Genomic DNA, 20,160 nt, shown 5'->3' with positions numbered 1-20,160 from the left:
TATACACACTCACAGATTTCCTTTTTTTTCTTTCAGGGTTTTGGAAATTTGCCCATTTGCATGGCAAAAACCCACCTCTCTCTTTCTCATGAGCCTGAGAAGAAAGGGGTCCCAACTGGTTTCATTTTACCAATTAGTGATGTCCGGGCTAGCATTGGTGCTGGATTCATTTACCCATTGGTTGGAACGGTGAGTGATATGTACCACAAATCTTTTCCATCCCTTGTTTTTTATTAAAACTGAATTCCTCCAATTGACCATCTTCTTTGGAAACCATACAGGCCCAGGGGGAACTGAGGTTTATATTGCCTTGAGGGCTTTTTTTTAACTTTCTACATCAAAAATAATTTTAATTTCTGTTATCAAGTTAGAGAAAAAATTGCTATATCTGATATTTAATACTTATAATGTAATTTATGCTGACTAATTATTTACTGAGATAAAATAGCTTGGGAAAATTAAGTTTACCCTTTAAGAATAGTGCATAAACTATCCAGAGCAGGGTTGCTTTCATGTGTTATTATTATTGGACTTTATGACTAAGAGCATTAAGATCCTTGAGGACAGGGACTAAGTCATTTTTCATCTTTGTAGTCCTGGTATCTGATGAGATGACATGCACATGATAGATGCTTCATAAGTATCTGTTGGATTGAATAAAGTTATATACCTAATTTTGTAATAAACATACCAATGCTTAGATATGCAAATGACTGTTGTCCTTCAAAACAGTCCCCCCATCAAATAGGCATACTTCGCCAACTGTGCCACCATCACTCAGATCACTCTGTCAGAACCTGTGGCACATTATAATTCTAGTGCTAGCAAATCTTTGTGTTTTGATAGTAGATCTGACTTCTTAAAATAAGCCACATGTTTTTGATAGCCAAACTTAGTCAATTCAGCATCCATTTATAAATATCTACTGGGTGCTGATCCATATGAGTTTTACTAAAAAGTGCGGTATTATTCATGCTAAAAGTAGTTCCATACTTTAAAGTGGTAGAATTATTTAGAAAATTGAACCAAATTCAAAGGAAGTTGATGAGCATCTAGACTTTCTATTTTGTCTTAAACTTAGAACTTTATTAGTTATTGTGTGATTGATAAAACAAGAAATAGAGCTCTTAACCCTATGAGGAAAAAGAAATCAATCCGTAGGAATGATCCTGTATTGGAAATTAGCCTGGGATATTGGAATGAGCACCAGCCGTATAGTGAGAATTTTTGGGTTAAATGCAGAATCACCGGGTCTGATCAGGAAGGGACATGAAAGGGACATCCTGTTCATTCTCTTCATTTTGTAGATGAGGAAAGTGCCCCAGAGAGATGAAGTTACTTGTCCAAGTTCTCATGGGTAGCCGATAACAGAGCCAATATATGAACATAGATACAGTGTACTATGGCTCAAAATCTGAGGTTGATTTCACACTCTCTAGCCCTGCCACTGGATAGTCATGAAGTCTTAGGCAAGTTACTTTACCATATTTATATTCATTCCTTCAGTTTCAAAATGGTGTTCAGTCATTTTTCAGTCATGTCTGACTCTATGTGACCCCATTTGGGATTTTCTTGGCAAAGACGGTGGAGTGGTTTGACATTTCCTTCTCCAGCTCATTTTACAGGTGTAGAAACTGAGGCAAACAAGGTTAAGTGACAGGGTCACACAGGTAGTAAGTAGTAAGGCTGATTTGAACTCATGAAGATAAGTTCCTGATTTCATGTCCAGTGTTCTTTCTACTGCACCACCTAGCTGCCCCACAAAATGGAGATAATATTATTTTATATTCATTCCTCATGTTTAAATAGTTGGAAATACTGAAGAAAAAAAAAAACTAGGCATGGGAAGAAACAATCTATACAAGGGATGTTTTACAGCTTGCAGGTATTTTGAAAAAGAAATTAAATATTCAGTGAAAATGAAGATGAAATGCCAAGGAGAAGATAGTGTTCTGTTCTCATTAAATTGTAGAAATATAAATTTGGAGCTACAAGGGGCTTTGGAAGGCATCTACTCCAACCCCCCCTCATTTTTTAGACAATAAAACTGAGGCCTCGTGAGGTAAAAATATTTTGCTCAAGTCAACATAGGTATTAAGTAGGAGACCCAACTCAATGCTATGTGGAAAAAGCCAGTCCTATATGCATGTATGAAATGAGAGACTACCTATTTCATCTGAAGGGTAGGAAAAGGACTGCCTACCATTAATATGTCCCCCGGCCTCCCACACCACCTGAAATCACTTCTTTGAGTTAAACATTCTCTCCAGAAGTCTCCTTAGTCAATGCACATGTGTTACATGTCAGGAGTGACACATTAACTTATAAGCATCTTGTCATATAAGCCCTAATTGATTTACCAGTCTTAACTAAGGAAGAGGCATAGGATGAGAGGATCTAAGGTAGACTGGAAGGAGGGCTAAGTCCATATTCCAAAGTAGGATGAGCAGGTCAACATGGGATGGTCCCTTGCAGAGCCACTCAGTCCTGAGAGTACTACATACCTGGGTAAATTTAGAAGGAAGGACAAAAGAGGGTATCCAAAGGGGGGAGTGAGGACAACAAAGATTAATCATCTTGCTTAGGGGCTAGGCCTATATTTGGGGTTACGTAGGTGCTTGGTATGGAGGGGATACAGAGTTGTACAAAACACAGTCCCTTCTGTCAACAAGCTCTCAGTCTAGATATAAGCAGTCAGAAATGAGTTTAACAGTGGTAAAACAAGTTTTAGTGAATGGAAAACATATGAATCCTACAGCAGTTATTTGCAGAACATGCCAATTTTCTTCCTTTATTTTTAAATACAAAAGGCATAAAATAAATATACGGTCTGTCCTTTTTGCCCTCTATGAGAAAACCAAAACAGATACGGAGAAATTAGAAGCTTCTAGAGTTAGCCTTTGATCTCCAGCTCCATCTTACTTTTGAACAATGGCCAAATTGCTTCTGACGTCACTGTGAGTTATGACTAGCTACAGTGTGAATGTGTGGAATGGCCCAAGAATAGGGACTAAGAGACTCACTGAATTTCCGGAAGAGAGAGTTCTGTCAGTTATCTCCTCTTCCCAGAACACAGCCTGATTTCCTCCCGTAGCAACACAGTTGGGGAATGGCGATGAGAGTCGGGTGTATTGTTGTAGAATTCCTCTGAGGCAATGGAATGTGAGGAGCAAGGAAGGAAGTAGTTCCTGACGAAAAAGAGTTTCTGGACTTGAGGAAGCTGTGTCACTGGGACATTGTGGCCTTAGAGAGGAATGCTTTCTAAGGACGCGATCAGGAAGCAGTGAGTGTGCACTGAGTGAATTTTTCTTCACTTGCCACCAGAATTTCCTAATACGGGAAGAGCATTGATTGTCTTTTGATCCCATTTGAACAACTGTGATAGTGATTGTAACTACTACATCTTGGGTGGTAATGTAGACAGGAAAATAGAGGTGATGTTTGAAAGGATGGAAGGAAGGATCTTAGTATAGAGTTGGAAGAGCTCTTCGAGGTCATCTGGTTTCACCCACTCATTTCATTGAGGAGGAAACTGACTGTCAGAGAGGAAAAAACAACCTATCCAGGGTCACAAAGTCACTTAGTGACAGAGCTGGGATCTGAACCCAGGTCATTGGATTCCAGATCCAGCGATCTTTCCAGTAAACAATGCTATTCCTCTCTAGCAATGTCAAGAAAATGTAAGTCATTAGCAGTTAGTCATCATAATCCATTTTTGAGTACCTACACTCATAATACACACTTAAAAAATACTAAATTGCAAGAAAGGAGGGATGATTCTGCTCTTCTATAGTTTTTTTTTTCTCTTTACACATAAGCCATATCTCCTTGTGTCCTTAAAGTGGACGGAGACCAGCTAAATACCAGTATCTATATCATTGCAAAGAGGTTCTCAAATAAGTAAAACTATTCATAAGGTAATTGCTGAGCATCTTCTCTGTCATTCTCAGTTGCATCATTCTTGTGATCATTTCCTCCCCACCTTCCGTTTCTCCTGTTAGCCTTTCTGATCAGTAGTGAAAAGTTCTGCACATCATCTCAGCAATGTGTCATTCATACAGTTTTACTTTGTTTTGGGTAGAGAGGCTATATATGTAACTGGGAATCCAGTGAGTACTTTTGGACATTATGGGGAGAAAAAAGAGGAAGTTAACCCTTTCTCCTCCTCCTCCATGTTCTACAAGCTTTCTTTCCTTCACAGTCTCCTTTCTAACTACTTCATCATTTGAGTTGTGTCCCTGTTGAGCTCTCTTCTTAATTGGTAGAGTCCAAATCACTTCACTGTTAATGATAGAGACCTAAAGTAATGATGAATGTGGTGATTCTCACATCTATGTAACAAATTATAGTGCATTACAGCAGTTCCTCATAATTGATTGGGATTCAGCCTGCAGACAGTTATGACTTATAAACCTCATTCTACTGTGCTAATAATACATAGCTAGTCCTTCTCTGTCTTGTACTAATTAGTTAAGTTTTCCTCCTGAAAAACCATTTTTAGCTTGCTCCTAGGAAATGTCACCCAGTAGTTGGCAACAACTTTTGTGATGTTAGTAAAATTTGTGTAAAATATCCAGTCCATCCATCCAGTGATTTTGAACAATACTGCATCCTGACTAATGCCCATAGAACACCATTCAGTATGTCTTTTTAAACATTGTAGAGAAATAGGCAAACAGGCACTGTTGTGGTAGAAAGGAATAAATGACCTTGAAGATTTCTTCTAGTCCCATCATTCTACGAATTACTGTATTATATTTTCAAAATACTTTTTTTTTTGTGAGGCAGTTGGGATTAAGTGAGTTGCTCAGAGTCACACAGCTAGTGAGTGTTATGTGTCTGAGGCCGTATTTGAACTCAGGTCCTCCTGATTTCAGGGCTGGTACTCTATCTGTTGTGCCACCTAGCTGCCCCCTTTCAAAATACTTTTAAAGCTTTATGGTACTCAAAAAGCATACTAAATTACTACATTTACAATTATTACATATTAAACATATGACACTCAAAACTAGTATCCCTGCCTGGGGCATGGGCGAGGAGGTCAAGGAATGTGGGTTTTAGTACATCTTTCTTTTGTGTCAGTTTTTATATATTGATGATATGAAAGTCTTAGTTCAATTTTAAGCCATTAGAGCTTATCATGTTTTGATATAACTTTTAAGGTTCTTTTTAATTTAAAATTAGTTTATTTGTACTTTCATGATGTAGAAGAGAAGGAAATAGAATAATAATATTGAAGATTCAACATGTATTAAATATCTGTAATGTTAAAGGAACTAACAGGGCTTTGAAGTGTAAGTAACTTGTCTTTTTCCTTTATCCAGTGTATAGAGCCTAGCTAATCCAGGGCAGCAAGTTGGGGGCTGAATAACCTCTCCACTCACTACAAGAACTTTTAGGAGTAATCCCTTTACACTAACAAGGCTGAGTAGCCAGTGAATTGCAACTCATCTTCCATAAGCCCGTCCAGAACAGGATTCCATATACCTGCCTTCTCTTCAATATCCCACTATGGTCTCTCCTTCTCCCACCCCCTCCCTGAAATCTTAATGGTGAAGTATTTGAAAGGGCTCTGTGGAAATGCTACTTGTAGATATGGAGGTAACCTTCTGTTGTACTTCACTCTGATCCCCTTGAAATGAGTAAGTCTTTCCAGGAAAATTAAACTGAAAAGATGAGCAGTAAAACAAAAGCTTCATTTAATTAACACTGACAGGGGGAGGCTTTTATCTCTGAGCCCTGTGACCCTGACCCTGGACCACATCACTCACACAGGTGCACTGTTGACATCATTGCTTGGCTTGATGCTGGGAGAGCAGGAAGGCTGCTGGAGTGTGTTTAGGAAACCAATGAGGTCATTCATGGCTAGTGCTTGGGTGGAGAGTTATTGGATTGGGGGGATGTAAAAAGAGAGATGCTGACCCACCCAGGAAAGTAATTGCTATGTTGTACTTTCTCACGTTTCAGTTCAGCTCATTTTGTTTTCTGTTCCCCTCCCTCTTCTGTAAAAGTATGTGCTGAATGTTTAGTTTCCTGTTGAATCAGGTTCAAGCCAGAGATGCTATTTCCAGACTGAGTGGTGATATTTTTTTGTCTAAGCCTCCACCCTTACTTAGGGATTCAGAGCTGCAAACTTGTTTCTTATGGACCTTCACTGAGGTGCATTAATCCAAACCATGTGGGTTTAAGTCAAAACCATTTCCACTCATCCTGTTAAGTGATTTATGCCCAGTTAGATCAGTGAGGAATTTTAACATTCACACCCCAAACCACACTGTAAATGAGATGTTAACACTATACCTATTAACATGTTAGCACCCACCACAAGTCAAAAAGAGCATCCACAACCACTTTCGCCTTAGAATGTGTTTTAAAAGTTCTGCAGAAGTCATTGTGATCCAGAGAAAGTTACTGCTTCCCTTGAATCCCCCATTCCGTATTCATGGGTTAAATCTTCAGTCCATTGGTGGAAAGTTACAAAAAGGCCCTACACTTTTCCCATTCCGTTTTCTTCCTACAATGCATTGGTCTTGGACATGGCTTCACTGAAAGCTGGCCAATTGGTTGAGATTGCAACACTCTTGGAATTGGAGTAGCGAATTCTGCCCTGGGTCAGGAAACAGACTAGACTTGACCTATAATCTGTGAGGAGGACCTCCTGGTCGGGTGTCATTTTGTTTCTCACCTCTCTGTTCTCTATTCAGAGGGCTCCTGCCAAGTTTCCTCTTGCTTTCATCTTTTTGCACATATCATTCAGCTTCTTGTGCTCTTCCTCTGGCTATCCTTATGTCCACACCAGAGGCACACTTCCTGTTCCCACCTAAATGGCTCTATTTCTCTTGCCTTGCTATAGGTCAGATTCTTTATCTTATTTTTACTCCTGTTAGAACCTTTCTTGAATTCAGCTGCCTAATTCCTTTCCACATTCTCTTGTCATCGAGCTCTTCTCCCAGGATGTCCAAACTAAGGGTGTTATTTAGAAATCTTATTTCAAAGTTGGCTGCACATATCCCTGGAATAGACAAGAAATTTTCATACCAAGAATAGATTATATAGGTGTCATCTCTTCAGGACATTAACCATGTGTTTTTCTGGAAAAGGAAGATGGTTCTCGTGAATATATTTCCAAAGGACACACACAGTAGAGAAAAGTATGGTTTGGTAGATGGAGAGCTGGCCTCAGTCAGGAAGAAATGGGTTTGAGTCCTGGCTCTGAAAAATGCTGGCTGTGACCTTAGGCAAGTTGCTTAATATCTGAGCCCCAGGCAGTTCTATTAAGACTTTGATATTGCTGAGCAGGTGTTAATTTGCATTAGTGGAAGTTTACTGGAGTTCCCTATATTCATCACAATCTGGGGTTCTCTGTGTCTCTCTGTCTCCGTGTGTGTGTGTCTGTGTGTGTGTATCTGTATATACACACGCACACACATACACATAGAGATATAGAGAGATGTATATCTATATACGTAGGTATATATGTATATACATATTTGTATGTATGTATATGTGTGTGTTTATATACAGATGCATATATATGTATATATTTATATAATTCATAAGAGGAAGTTCATGTAATTTTTTTCATCAGGTACTTTTTTTCGCCTGTCTTTACAAGTTTATCTTGGTTCCTTCCTATTCAAAGTTGATGAGTTTTTTTATGGTTGGACTAGACCTTAAGTTTGATACTAGGTCCTGTATTAATATAAATGTAAATATATTCTTTGATACTTCAAAGGATCAGTAATTTCTCTGTGTTCTTTCCTTTCAGTATAGCTTACACTCAACTGCATGTCAATTTCAGTGATTAAAAATACCTGCCACTGAGTGGTTAACCTTCCAGAATTGAGCCTCTTCCAATCTGGGTACACTAGCCAATTAATAAACATTTATTAATCACCTACAATGTGCCATGCACTGTGCTAATTCTTGGATGACAGACTCACAGTCTGTGGCCAGACCAGTTATTGAAACTTTTCCTGCTTGGTAGAACCTGCCAGCACTTGTGTTCTATTTATGTAATGATAATGTACTCTATTTGCATAATGATAACTGACAAGTATTTAGCCCAGGGGTGGGGAAACTGTGGCCCTCTAGGTCCTCAGGTGAGGCCCTTTGACCAAATCCAAACTTCACAGTAAAAGGATTTGTTCTGTAAAGCTTGGACTCAGTCCAAAGACTGCACCCAAGGACCTAGAAGGCCATGTGTGGCCTCAAAGCCTCAGGTTCCCCACCCCTGATTTAGCCCTTCAAGGTTTGCAAAAGCTTTTGCCTATAATGTCTCATTTGAGCCTCACCAGAATCCTCTGAGGTCATTACCTAGATCTTCCTGACTCCAAAGTCCAGCATTCTATCAATGTAAGCCATGTTGCTTCTCAAGCATAGCTTTCAACAATCCAAGGTCACCTACATAACACAGTGAGGCATCTGATTAGGGCTATAACACTGGATAATAATTACAGTAATAGAAATAATAACTCACATTTATAAGTCGCCTCAAGGTTTGTACTATAAATGTGTTGGTGAATATCAATATCACATTGGTTAAGCCTGCCAAATGTATCATTCTAAATCAAGGGTATATTCTGGGTGATAGAACGGATGGATGCTTACACCTTCTCCTGCTAATTTCTCATTGTACCGGTACTGCCTCACCCATTTCTTGTCACTCAGTTTTAGGACTTCTAACCTACAGAGGGACAGGTGTCTCAAACTCCTTTTGTTGTCTGGCCCTGTGAATCCTTCTTTTGGGTACTGTCGCATTTCCTTCACTAAGGATTGCTGTCCTGTTATCATAGCCTACTTCCTGTTCCTCAATTCTAATTCTTCATGTTTGCTTTCTTTAGGTCAGTAAGGTGAAATGAATGAGAGTCAAAACCCTTTATGCAGTCAGATCTTCCAAATTTAAAACCCACCACAAGACACTCTTAAAATTGTTGCTCATTAAATTTCTATCAGCACGCCTCTTCCTTAGATTTATTTTACTCTAGCATCTCTAACTTTAATTAGAAGCGTATAATTGGAACATACTAAGGAATTTATGGCAGGGAAATATAATTTGCATAGAAAAAATTAGCAGTTTTAGGACATTGAATAGCTGGACCACCCTTGCAGATAGAGCTTGTATGTTCAGTCATAGATGGAGAAAAGAGGAAAACAGATTAATACAGAAAATGTCAGTAAATTTTTTAAGTTAATTTAGCTTTGGCCTTAATCATAACTAATAATACTTGGAACTCACAGTACTTTGCAGCCCAAAGTATATCTCCAGTTATTCATTTATTTTTCTATCTGTTCCTCTGAGAGAGTAACATGGTTAAACATTTACAAAACCTTTTTGTCTATTAGATATAGGTTATAAAAATTCTCTAGGAAATAGCATTTATTTTCTGGTTATTTCAAAACCAGTGATTCTTTAAACGAGCGGCTTTATTTCAGTGATTCCAGCCAAATCTCCTCATTAAATTAAAGCACAGTGTTAATGTACCTGGAAATATTGCCCAAGAATATTGCACATTATGCTAATTGACTAATTTGGAGGCATTCACCATATCCTTGAACCCTTGAAAAGCTATGCATAATTCCTTTTCTGATTTCCTGTTCCTACATAAATTGGCATAGAGAATATTTCTGCAATCTCTGTATTAAACGAGTACTTGAAAATTGTTAGGGGAAAAGCCAAGATCTAGAGAGGTATGGAATTGAATCTGTCTTGGGCATCTGTCCCTTTTTCTCCCTAATCTGTAAAATCATAGATCAGGAAGATCTATGGGCTCTCTCTGTATAGATGATCATTGTGACCATAGAAGTTGTTGCCTGAGAGTGAAGACAACCCAGGACCAAGCTTTGGGTTGTACCCACAGTTAGGGAACTTCATTGGATGATGAGCCAGCAAAGGAGATTGTGGAGTGACCAGAAGGGAAAGAGGAAACCAAGAAAAAGCAGTACCAAAAAACCCCAGAGGCAAATAGTCAGGACAAGTGACAGGATTAGATGCTACAGAGAGGTCAAGAAAGAGGAAGACTGAGGCAGAATTATATCAGATATGGTCATTAAGAAAACACTAGTGACTTTGGAAAGCAATTTCTGAATTTTGTGTTCTGAAGCCAGAAACCAGATTCCAGATTCTAGGCATTTGACTTTGCAAGGGAGAAAACAGACAGATAAAAATAAAAAGATAAATAGATGGATGGATGGATGGACAGATAGACAGAATATTTACTGTGTGCCAGATACTGTGTATACAAAAATTGGAAAACAAGGATAGACTCTACTAACATGGAGCTTATATTCTGATTGGGGAAGACAACAGTTAAAGGGGAGGTGGAAAGTGGGGTGGCAGCAGCCCACTTGGAGATGGAGCAGATCAGAAAATAAGCCAGAAAGGAAATGAACAGCATACAGGAACTTCTGTATAAGACAGTTATAAGCCAGGACTCACCAGTCATCAAGTCCATCTCTGGATGGTGTCGTGAGTGGTGGGGGAGAAAGTGGGTTAGGCAGTCAGTGTAGAAGTGGAACTCAAAGATGTGATTGGGTCAGGTGACAGTTGTTATGTTTTAAATGTGACATAGACTTGTTTGTAAGCAGCAAGGAAGGAAAATTAAATATTGGGGCAGGGGTGAGGAATTGGGGGGACAGTCTGTTGGAGCAGATGGGAAGAGATAGAATCAAGGTATTCACCTTGACATGGAGAAGGGCCACCTCTTAATCAGAGACTTTGTTGTTGTTCATTCATTTCAGTCACATACGATTGTTTGTGTCCCCATTTGGAGTTTTCTTGGCACAGATAGTGAAGTAGTTTGTCATTACTTTTTCTAGCTCATTTTACTGATAAGGAAAATGAGGCAAAGAGGGTTAAGTGACTTACACATAGCTAGTAAGTGTCTGATGCCAGATTTGAATTCAGGAGGATGAATTTTCCTGACTCCAGGCATAGCACTCTATCCACTGTTCCACCGAGCCATCTCTGGTCAGAAGCTAGAGCAAAGGAAAACAACGTATTAGGGTATCAAGGTGGTTTAATATGTGGAGTTAGGTAAGAAGAGTGAGCTCAAGACTGATGGCCTCTCTTTTCTCAGTAAAGCATGAAGTTCCTCTGCTGAGGAAAGGAAAGGAAAAAGGAAGAAATAAGCCTTTTTATCAAGCCCCTACTGTGTGTCAGGCACTGTACTTTTTATAGATAATACTTTTATAAATATTATATAGTTTATAAATGTACAGTTTTATAAATATTATTTCATTTGATTCTCATAGACCCAAGGGAAATTAAGGAAGGGAGTGATATTGTGTGAAAGACTTTAAGGAAAGGTTTGGAACAGCCAGTGTGTAAATGGCTAGGTATAAATGGTCAATTAGGAAAGATACAAAGGATCGCCTTGCTGTAGTGAAGGGCCAGTTCAGATTCATTAGCAGAACTGTAATGGACCCAGTCTGTACAGGTCTGGGACCTTCTTCTTCCTGTGCTGTTAACAGCACATTAGTAGGAAAAAGAGGTGGATGGTGGGGGATAATCCAAGGTTGGGGTTTTAGAAGCCATGGATGGCAACAGGACAGAGGGGTTGCAGAATTCTGGAGTATTTAGTTGAACTGTAGAGTCACAAATTAAACAACAACACTAGAAATCTCACAATGTACATGAGAGACAAAAAAGTGGCACACGAGTGTTAGGAGAATGCAAAGGAGAGAAAGATCTTTGAAGAGGTAAAATCAATGTATTTTTAGAGCATCTTTTAATTGAACTTTCTATTTACTTCCACTAGAGTAGGGGTTCTTAATTTTTTTGTGTGCTAGACTCCTTTGGTGGTCTGGTGAAACCAGTGGACCTCTTCTCAGAATAACATTTTTGAATGCATAAACAAAATTCATAGGAATAAAAAGGAAAATAATTATATTGAAAATATTGAAAATTAATTATATTGAAATACAGTGACCAAAATATTTTTAAAAACAAGTTCATAGATTCCAGATTAAGAATACTTGAATTAAAGCATGTTTCTACATCATTAAACTGCAACAATTAACTAGATAAATGGTTTAACTAGCTGTGAATGATAGGCTTCTGTAAGGGGAAAAAATGGCTAGTAATGAATATTATGCTTTAAGCTTTTCCAAGTATTTTACTTGTATTATCTTATTTGATCCTCCCAACAACACTGTGAGGTAGGTGCTGTTTTATAGATGAGGGAATTAAGGCTAACAAAAATTTAGTGACTCACCCAAAGTAGTACAGCTAGTATGTGTAGTTACCCTCTCTTTTTCTCATAGTGAATTCCCATAGCAACTCTTAGCAATCATTGAGTTAGTGTATATGGAGTTTTATTTTGAAAGGGGAAGTAATGGCCAAATCTCCCTAATACAATATTTTACATTAAAAAATCTCTTTGTAAACCATAAGACATAATATAAATGAGTTAGTGATTGTTGAAGTAACATATGACTTTGACTTTTGGTCTTAACAAACTCATCTACAATTTTGAGAAAATCGTGCAATAATCTATGTAAAGGAATTTGTAAACTTTAAAGCACTATATAAATGTTAGCTGTTATTCTGTAATAAAAAAATTAGATCAAGAGAATGCACTTTTCTTTTTACCTTTGGTAATAATCAGTTACTCTTTACCTTTTTGAAACCAACAGACTGATCCTTAGAGTCACTACTACCAGAGACAAATGGTTAATTTGTTGGCTCAGCTGCAAAACCATAATGTAGTGTGATAGATGAAAAGTTTTCTTTTGTAACCTGAAGTATAAGAGAATGTAAATCTTGACTCTGACCCTACTGCTGAAAGTCAGCTTTTAGTTTGGATTGAATACATTCATATTTATGTTACATCTCAACAGGGTTTGTCTGTAATGGGTCACTTCTCCAGGTTGAGACAGGTCACGTCAGTAGTGCTTCCAGATCCCTGTTGTTATTGGCATTCTTCTCCCAAGTTAATATGTAATGAATTTTGAGTATGTGGATCTTTATTACTCATTTGGTGGCTGTTGTGCCATTTCAGAAACACTTAATTTAATTAAATATGATTTTCACATGGGTGAAAAATCACGGCATGGGCAGCCAAAAGTTCTTCAATTTATAAGAACACCCATAACAATGACTTTAACCCCTCCCCCCAGTTATTTTGACAGCTGGTAGTCATTATTTTAATTTTGCTAAGTTTGACAGAATAGAATGTGCTCACTCTTTCTTGAAAATCGAAAAAGGTGTTTGGAGAGAGAGAAAAAAGACCACCACATACTATGGTAATAGAATTTTAAAGTGCTAAAAGAAATCTATTCATCTCCCTTGAAACACCTTTACCCCAGTTTTCATTTGAGAAATAGCAAAATTGGGCCCTTTTTATCTTTTCCATAGGAAACTTTTTTTTTAAACAGTGGGTCTCCTTAACTTGCCCAAGCCTGAAGTAGCAATGGGCCCAACACCATTACCGATTACCATGGAAGCTTTGATCTGCTCCATTTTCATCCTGGACCAGTTTGCCCTTCTTTTGGCAGCCTGGTGTCCCTCTGTTTCCTGCGACTTACCATGCTGGTTTTAGACTTAATGGACAGATTCGGGGAGGGAGTAGTCGGAAGCAAACACTTCTGAGGAGAAACAGGGTCAAAAGAGAGAATAGAATAAACAGGGGGTGGGATAGGATAAAGGGAAATACAGTTAGTTTTTCACAACATGACTGCTATGGAAGTGTTTTGCATGACTACACATGTATAACCTGTACTGAGTCGCTTTTCTTCTCAATGAGGGTGGGTGGGGAGGGAGGAAGGGAGAGAATTTGGAATTCAAAGTTTTAAAAACAAATGTTAAAAATTGTTTTTACATGCAGTTGGGAAATAAGATATACAGGCAATGGGGTATAGAAATCTGTCCTGCCCTATAGGAAAAGGGGGGGGGGTAATGGGAGGGAGGGTAGATTACGGGAAGGGGTATTCAGAATGCACGACATCTTGAGGTGGGAGGGGGAAAGATGGAAAGAAAATTTGGAACTCAAAATCTTGTGGAAGTGAATGTTAAAAACTAAAAATAGATCAATTAATAATAATTAAAAAAAAGAATTTAAAAAAAAAAAGACTTAATGGAGATACCCACTCAACTGACTTTAGCTCTGCTGCAGCTCAGCAGATTTACTAGGCTCAGCCTACTGAGTAGCTGGGATTATAGGCATACTCTACCATGCCAAGCTTAAACAGATTGTTTTGAAACAGGTCATACATGGCCCCTGCTAACACCATTCAGTAGTGACATTGTTAATTTTTAAAAATTCAAATTCCACCACATAATCACAAAAATCAGTTATCACATTGTAGGCCAGGTGCCCATTTACGACATTGTTCCTACGTTCTTTGTTAACACTGCTTCACCTCACTTCTTCCTTGGAAACAATTAAGGATGTTGGGTGGAATATTCTTAAAGTAGGGAATATTAACCTTGTGTTTTGTTTGTACATTAGACTTTCAGAGAGGCCCTAGAAGTGAAGTTTCTTAATGTCTAAAATTAAAAAGGGTTTAGATGAGATGACTTCTCAAGGCTCTCATGACATGCTTATGAATCACAGTGACTCACTAGCTAAAGCATTAAAAATCTCTGATCCTTACCAAATTTCTGGAAATATTTAAGTCATGAGGAAAAATATTTTTGAGAGGGTCAAGGTGAGATTAGAAATAGGGAGAGCAGCTGAAATGTGCATAATTTTTTTATTGTCTTCTACAGTTCTACAGTTATTTTGTTGGCTTAAGAACATAAACACACATCTTTAACTGCTCATACAATTTACATGTGATATATTGAAATATGCTAAATACAATCACTTAATATAAGATATAAAATGGTGAAGGAAGTGTTCCACATCTCAGATTTTTCTAGGGCCTGTCTCCTGCTAGATTTACAGATGGAGGAGAAAGGTAGGGATGTCAAGGTTGGAATAAGAAAGGAAGGAACCAGGATAATTTATTCTATAATTACCCTTTTTCAGCTTCCCAGTTTTAACTAGCTTAATCCTTAACTTGCCAGCACTGTAAAGAAAAACTGGAAATGGTGAGTAAATTGCCAGATGCGGATGCTTTGAGCCTAGTCAAAAGTGACAAATGATTTGAACCCTTCCCAAAAAATGGCAAGATAGCATCCTACCTCCTCTTCCCCTGGAATCATGGAGAAAGAGCTTATAGGAATTTTAGAAGTCCTTATGCCTTTGTTTTATATATGAGGAAACTGAGGTCTGAAGACATATAAATTGTCCACATTTATACCAGGTTTAAGTGACAAATCTGGTGGGGCTTTGACCCAGGTCCTCTGATTTGAGGAATTTTATGATATTTCCAAATAGTTGGTGACCAATGGGTCAAGCGGGGGGAAAATGCATTAAAGGCAACACCCCAAATTAAAGCACCACAGGAAGCAGGTCTGCCTTTCAGAGGCATATAAGAATAGCTAATTACATTACTGCATCTTCTTGCTGATGAATACTGAAGTATGATTTATTCATTTAGGGCTTGCTTCGTGTTTCTTTTCTTGCTCAATTTCAAAATTCTTCTAGTGAGTGCCTTTGGCTGATTTAGCACACTGATGCTTTAATGAAGTATAAATAGCCTTGCTGAATGATAAAGAAGATTTATATCTAACTAACGCAGCTAGATACCATAGGAGGGCTTGGTATAATTTTTCCCCCACTGAACTCATAGAAGAACACAAAATGTTGAAACACTGGTTTTTAAAAGCTTGGTGAATGTCACATACTTTGTACTAGTGAAAGGTCAATTTGATTTCTTATACAAATTCTTATTTTGCTTTTTCTTTTATGTTCTATGTGATCTTAAGATTCTCCTTATTAAATGGGCTAATTTGCTTCTAATGTCAGGTCTAAATATCGGTTTAGGAGACTTTACATCTGGAAGGGACTTTGAAGTTCACCTAAAAGCATACCACTCAGGGACCTCAAAGACAATTTAAAAGGCCCTATAAATAGAAAAATATTCCTAGCCATTCTTTCTGTAATAGACAATAACTAAAAGTAGGTGCCCATCATTTGAGAAATGACCAAATTGTGCAATATGTGAGTTTAATGGAATGTTGTGCCATGAGAAATGATTGATATGAATAATTCAGAGAAACTTGGGAAAACTTTTATGAAGTGATGGAGAATGAAATAGGCAGAACCAGGAAAAAACCTTAGCCAATAACCATAATAATGTAAAAGGAAACTGTTTCCCTGCAGAACTCTAATGTGGTGACCATTTGTGACTTCCGAAGACTGATAGGGGAGCATTGCTCCTTTTTATTGATAAAGAGTTGATGGACAGTAGGTTTGGATTGAAGCAAGCATTTTCAGGCATTCTCAGTATGTTTCTTTCTTTTGCTTGACTAACTTATCTGTTAGAAGGAAGGGTTCCGTTTTAGAGGGAGGAGTCTTTGGGAAGTGACAGCGAGCATCAACAAAACATTTTTTCAAATAAACATCATTTCAGCCAACCTTTATATTTTACAAATGGTGACACTAAGACTGAGAAAGGTTAAGTGATTTGCCCAAGGTCACTGGTAGTAAGCAGAGGCCTTCCACAAATGCAGTGCTCTTTACAAGACACTTCTCTGCCTTTATTTTGCTTTAAAGATGCCAGTGAACCCAAGTACAAATACTCCTTAACTTGCAAACAGATTGTGTTTTTGAACATTCATTTTTAAATCAAGTGTATAGAAGTCAGTTCATTTTTTTTTCTGATAGAAGCAATGTTATATATAGATTATGCTTAGTTTCTCACTCTAGCCAACAAAAGCCTATTTATACTACTGTAGTTAATCGATTGGCTTAAGAACATAAAAATATATCCTTTCAAACTTAATCTGCTCTTGAAAAATCTAATTTGATATACTGAAATAAGCCAATGTGATAATTCAGTATAATATGTAACTCTGTTTAGAGCTCTGAGGAGAAAAAAAAAAACAGTCTGCCATAAGTCCCTAAATTTCTAGGGCCTAGAGCTAGTTAGATGCGAGTATAGGCAGAGGTGAAAGTCGGGGAAAGAAAGGAAGAGATTAGTTTAATTTAGTCAACAACTGTCATCTTTTAGCTCCCCAGCTTACCCTGATCTGTCCCCAGAATATTCTAGCATTATAGAGGTGAGAAAGCATTTCGTAAATCGCTGTTTTGAGATGCTTTGAGACTAGATAAAAGTAGTTTAATGTGAAAGAAAATAGTTTAACAACTTGATGGGTTTAATACACAATCATGTGCTTACTTTTCTACCATATATGACATTGTTCTATGGGAAAACATGAACCAAGTTGCTCAGAGATAATACAATGAATGGTGCTGTAAACTACCTTCTTTCCAGCCCCAACTGCACTTACAAACTGTCCTCCTAACATCCAGGGTGCACAGCGAGATGGAAACATGATGTTGGAGGAAGAGGTCTCACCTGTCGGGCCAAGTCATGTGTATAGGATGGGCATATTTACAAATCAAGGAGTTTATAATTGGTAAAATTGCCCAGCTGCAGAATTATATAGACATTGTTGTTGCCATGAATTTTAAGTTTGGGTTTTTTGGTTTGTTGTGTTTTTTTTTTGAACACTTTAATTTTTGGTTTGAATTTGGGTTTTGTTTTTGCTAATTTAGAAAGACTTCGAGTTACAGATGAGTTACTGAGAAAGATAGAGTAACAGATTAGAAGAAACATTGCAGACCAGGATTCAGATTCAGGATTCTACTTTTGATACTACCTGTGTGATCTTAAGCTTGACTTTATCTCCCCTCACCACCACCACCACCACACCAGCACCCTTACCCCCCCACAATGGGCCTCATGTTCCTCATCTGTAAAATGAACAATTTAGACTAGGTGACATTTTAGTTAACTTCCTGCATTAGAGCCCTGATCCTACTGATGTCATTTAGTGTCACTAAGTTGTATACACACAAACACAGGGAGAGATAAATATTCTCACACTGCCTTATTTTGTAAAAAAAACTTTTCCCATTTAAAAAACTGTCTTCCTAAGCAGAGCTAAGAAAACATTATACACAATGACTGTAAAAGTATGGATGGAAGAACAACTACACACATGCAAAAAAAACAAAAAACCATAAGTGAATGTTGCAAAATTACAAAGAAGAAACACTCTCACCCCATCCTTTTGCAAAAGTGGGAAATCCACAAGTGCTACACATTGCACATATTTTTAGACATTTTCAAAGTATTCATAAGCTAGGCTGATTTTTTTTCTTTTTTTTTTTTTTACTTCCAAAAAATACTATTTGTACTATTTGATAGATGAGGAGGGATAGTGAGGGGAACTGCGCTGATGTTGGGGGGAAAATACATCAGTTAAAAACTTTTTCAATTGGGCTTCCCCAACCAGTAACCAACTCCATCCCATCCTTCCACCACCTTGGGCAAAATGACTCTACTAGAGAAGGATTGGGCCATTCTAATAGACGGTAGGAATCTTTATATGCTGAGATACTTGACTGTATAATTATGTAATTTACAGGAAAGGAAATTAATTTAGCTGTTAAGTACATGAAAAGATTATGTAGAGATAAGAGTTTTCTTAGAGTGGTTTCTAAAGTGTATATGCTGCTGTATTTAAAAGTGAATTCAGGAAATTGGCTCAAATCTATGCATTAATGTACATATCAGCACAGAGACCATGAAGGAAGGCTTTTGCTGGGTAGTGTACAGCACACTGGGGAATTGTCAGCTTTATTCATCTGATAGTAAATCGATACTTGGACTGATTTGAGGCTTATGATGGGCTCCAGACTGAAATCTGCTGTGCACTGAATATGTATTAGACAAAGTGAACAATGCAGGCCTTGGGGTGAATATAACCAGGATTTAGATGCGAGGCAACACAATCCAGGGTCAAAAAGGTGAAAGCTGTGAGCCTAACAGCTGTCCAGCATTGGATTAGACACTGTGGGACATTTTCCTGGAGGAAATTGAGGGCCAGCCCCTTGAAAATCTATTCTGTAAGAGGCGATGTTGAAACTACAGGGATGTACAAGTATTGTAGTTAAGGGTGGAAATGTGGAAATCAGAAGGTACAGAATATAGCGATAGGAGTTTGGAAACCAAGAATTGGCCAGTCATTTATAGAACAAACTTTTCTTAGTACAAATCAGTCAGGAGATACAAAGATTATAATACAGATCTAACTTACGACAGATTGGCACAAAGTTTCTTCGGCTTACAATCTAGTGGAGGGAATGATAAGGAATGCAGAAGTGAATAAGAGAAGTATTAGTGGGGTGCAATGAGAGTTCTTAGGAGGGAGAGATTACTTTTGGATAGGCAGGCATTGAAAGATGGGTTTGATTGCAACAAGTGGAGATTGGGAACAGGCAGATATTCCAGTTTGGGGAATTATATGAGTAGAGAAGAGAAAGTACAGGCATGTTCAGGGATACATGAGTTGTCCAATTTGGTTAGAATGTAACCTATAGGGCGATGTGGTGGGGAGAAGGGGGAGTAGGGTATGGTATGGTTAGGAAGTTAGCAAAGGTCACCAGCAGTAATTTCTGTTCAACAAAATACATTAAGCACTTATGTGCTAGGCACAGAGGATGGAAATATGAAACAATATAGGCCCCCTCCCTCAGAAAGTTCATCATCTAATAGGGAAAAATACACAAATAACTTAATATAAGGCATAATGTTAAATGCAAAGAAGAGTTCTATTTTAAAAACTGCTATGAGAAATTTGAGCAGGGACAAATCTTTTAGTCCTTTACAGTTGGAGTGTTTAGGGAAAGTTTCATGAAGGTCAGCATCACTGTAGCCATAGTATATGTAAAGAACAAGAAGGATTTCACTGGGCAGAAATGGAAAATTCATTTTAAGTTACAGGTGACATCATGGAAGAAGGAATAGGATGACAGTGGAAGGGAAGCCATCAGTAAGGTTGAAATATGAATATGCATCTTTTTCATAGGGCATCTAAGTGGTGCAGAGGATAGAGTGCCAGGCCTGGAGTCAGAAAGACTTATCTTCCTCGGTTCAAATCTGGCCTCAGACACCTCCTAGCAATGTGACCCTGGGCAAGTCACTGAACGCTGTTTGCCTCAGTTTCCTGTTCTGTAGAATGAGCTGGAGAAGGAAATGGCAAACCCTCCAGTATCTCTGCCAAGAAAATCCCAAATGGGGTCATGAAAAATCAGACACGAC

At 38.0% G+C, this 20,160-nt stretch overlaps 1 protein-coding gene across 1 annotated transcript in view; it reads left to right on the top strand.

Moving 5' to 3' along the window:
• MTHFD1L (methylenetetrahydrofolate dehydrogenase (NADP+ dependent) 1 like) overlaps positions 1-20,160 on the top strand; it is a 214,189-nt gene that overhangs the window by 160,614 nt on the left and 33,415 nt on the right. Inside the window, exon 26 of the mRNA XM_027857977.1 lies at positions 37-189. Coding sequence (XP_027713778.1) covers positions 37-189 — 153 coding nt within the window. The remainder of the gene's footprint in view (positions 1-36; positions 190-20,160) is intronic.

The sequence above is a fragment of the Vombatus ursinus genome, unplaced genomic scaffold, assembly GCF_900497805.2.
Source record: "Vombatus ursinus unplaced genomic scaffold, bare-nosed wombat genome assembly UNPS02012602.1, whole genome shotgun sequence".
Taxonomy (NCBI): Eukaryota; Metazoa; Chordata; class Mammalia; order Diprotodontia; family Vombatidae; genus Vombatus; species Vombatus ursinus.
The sequence above is the reverse complement of the archived record's forward strand: the minus strand, read 5'-3'. Positions and strand labels throughout refer to the sequence as shown.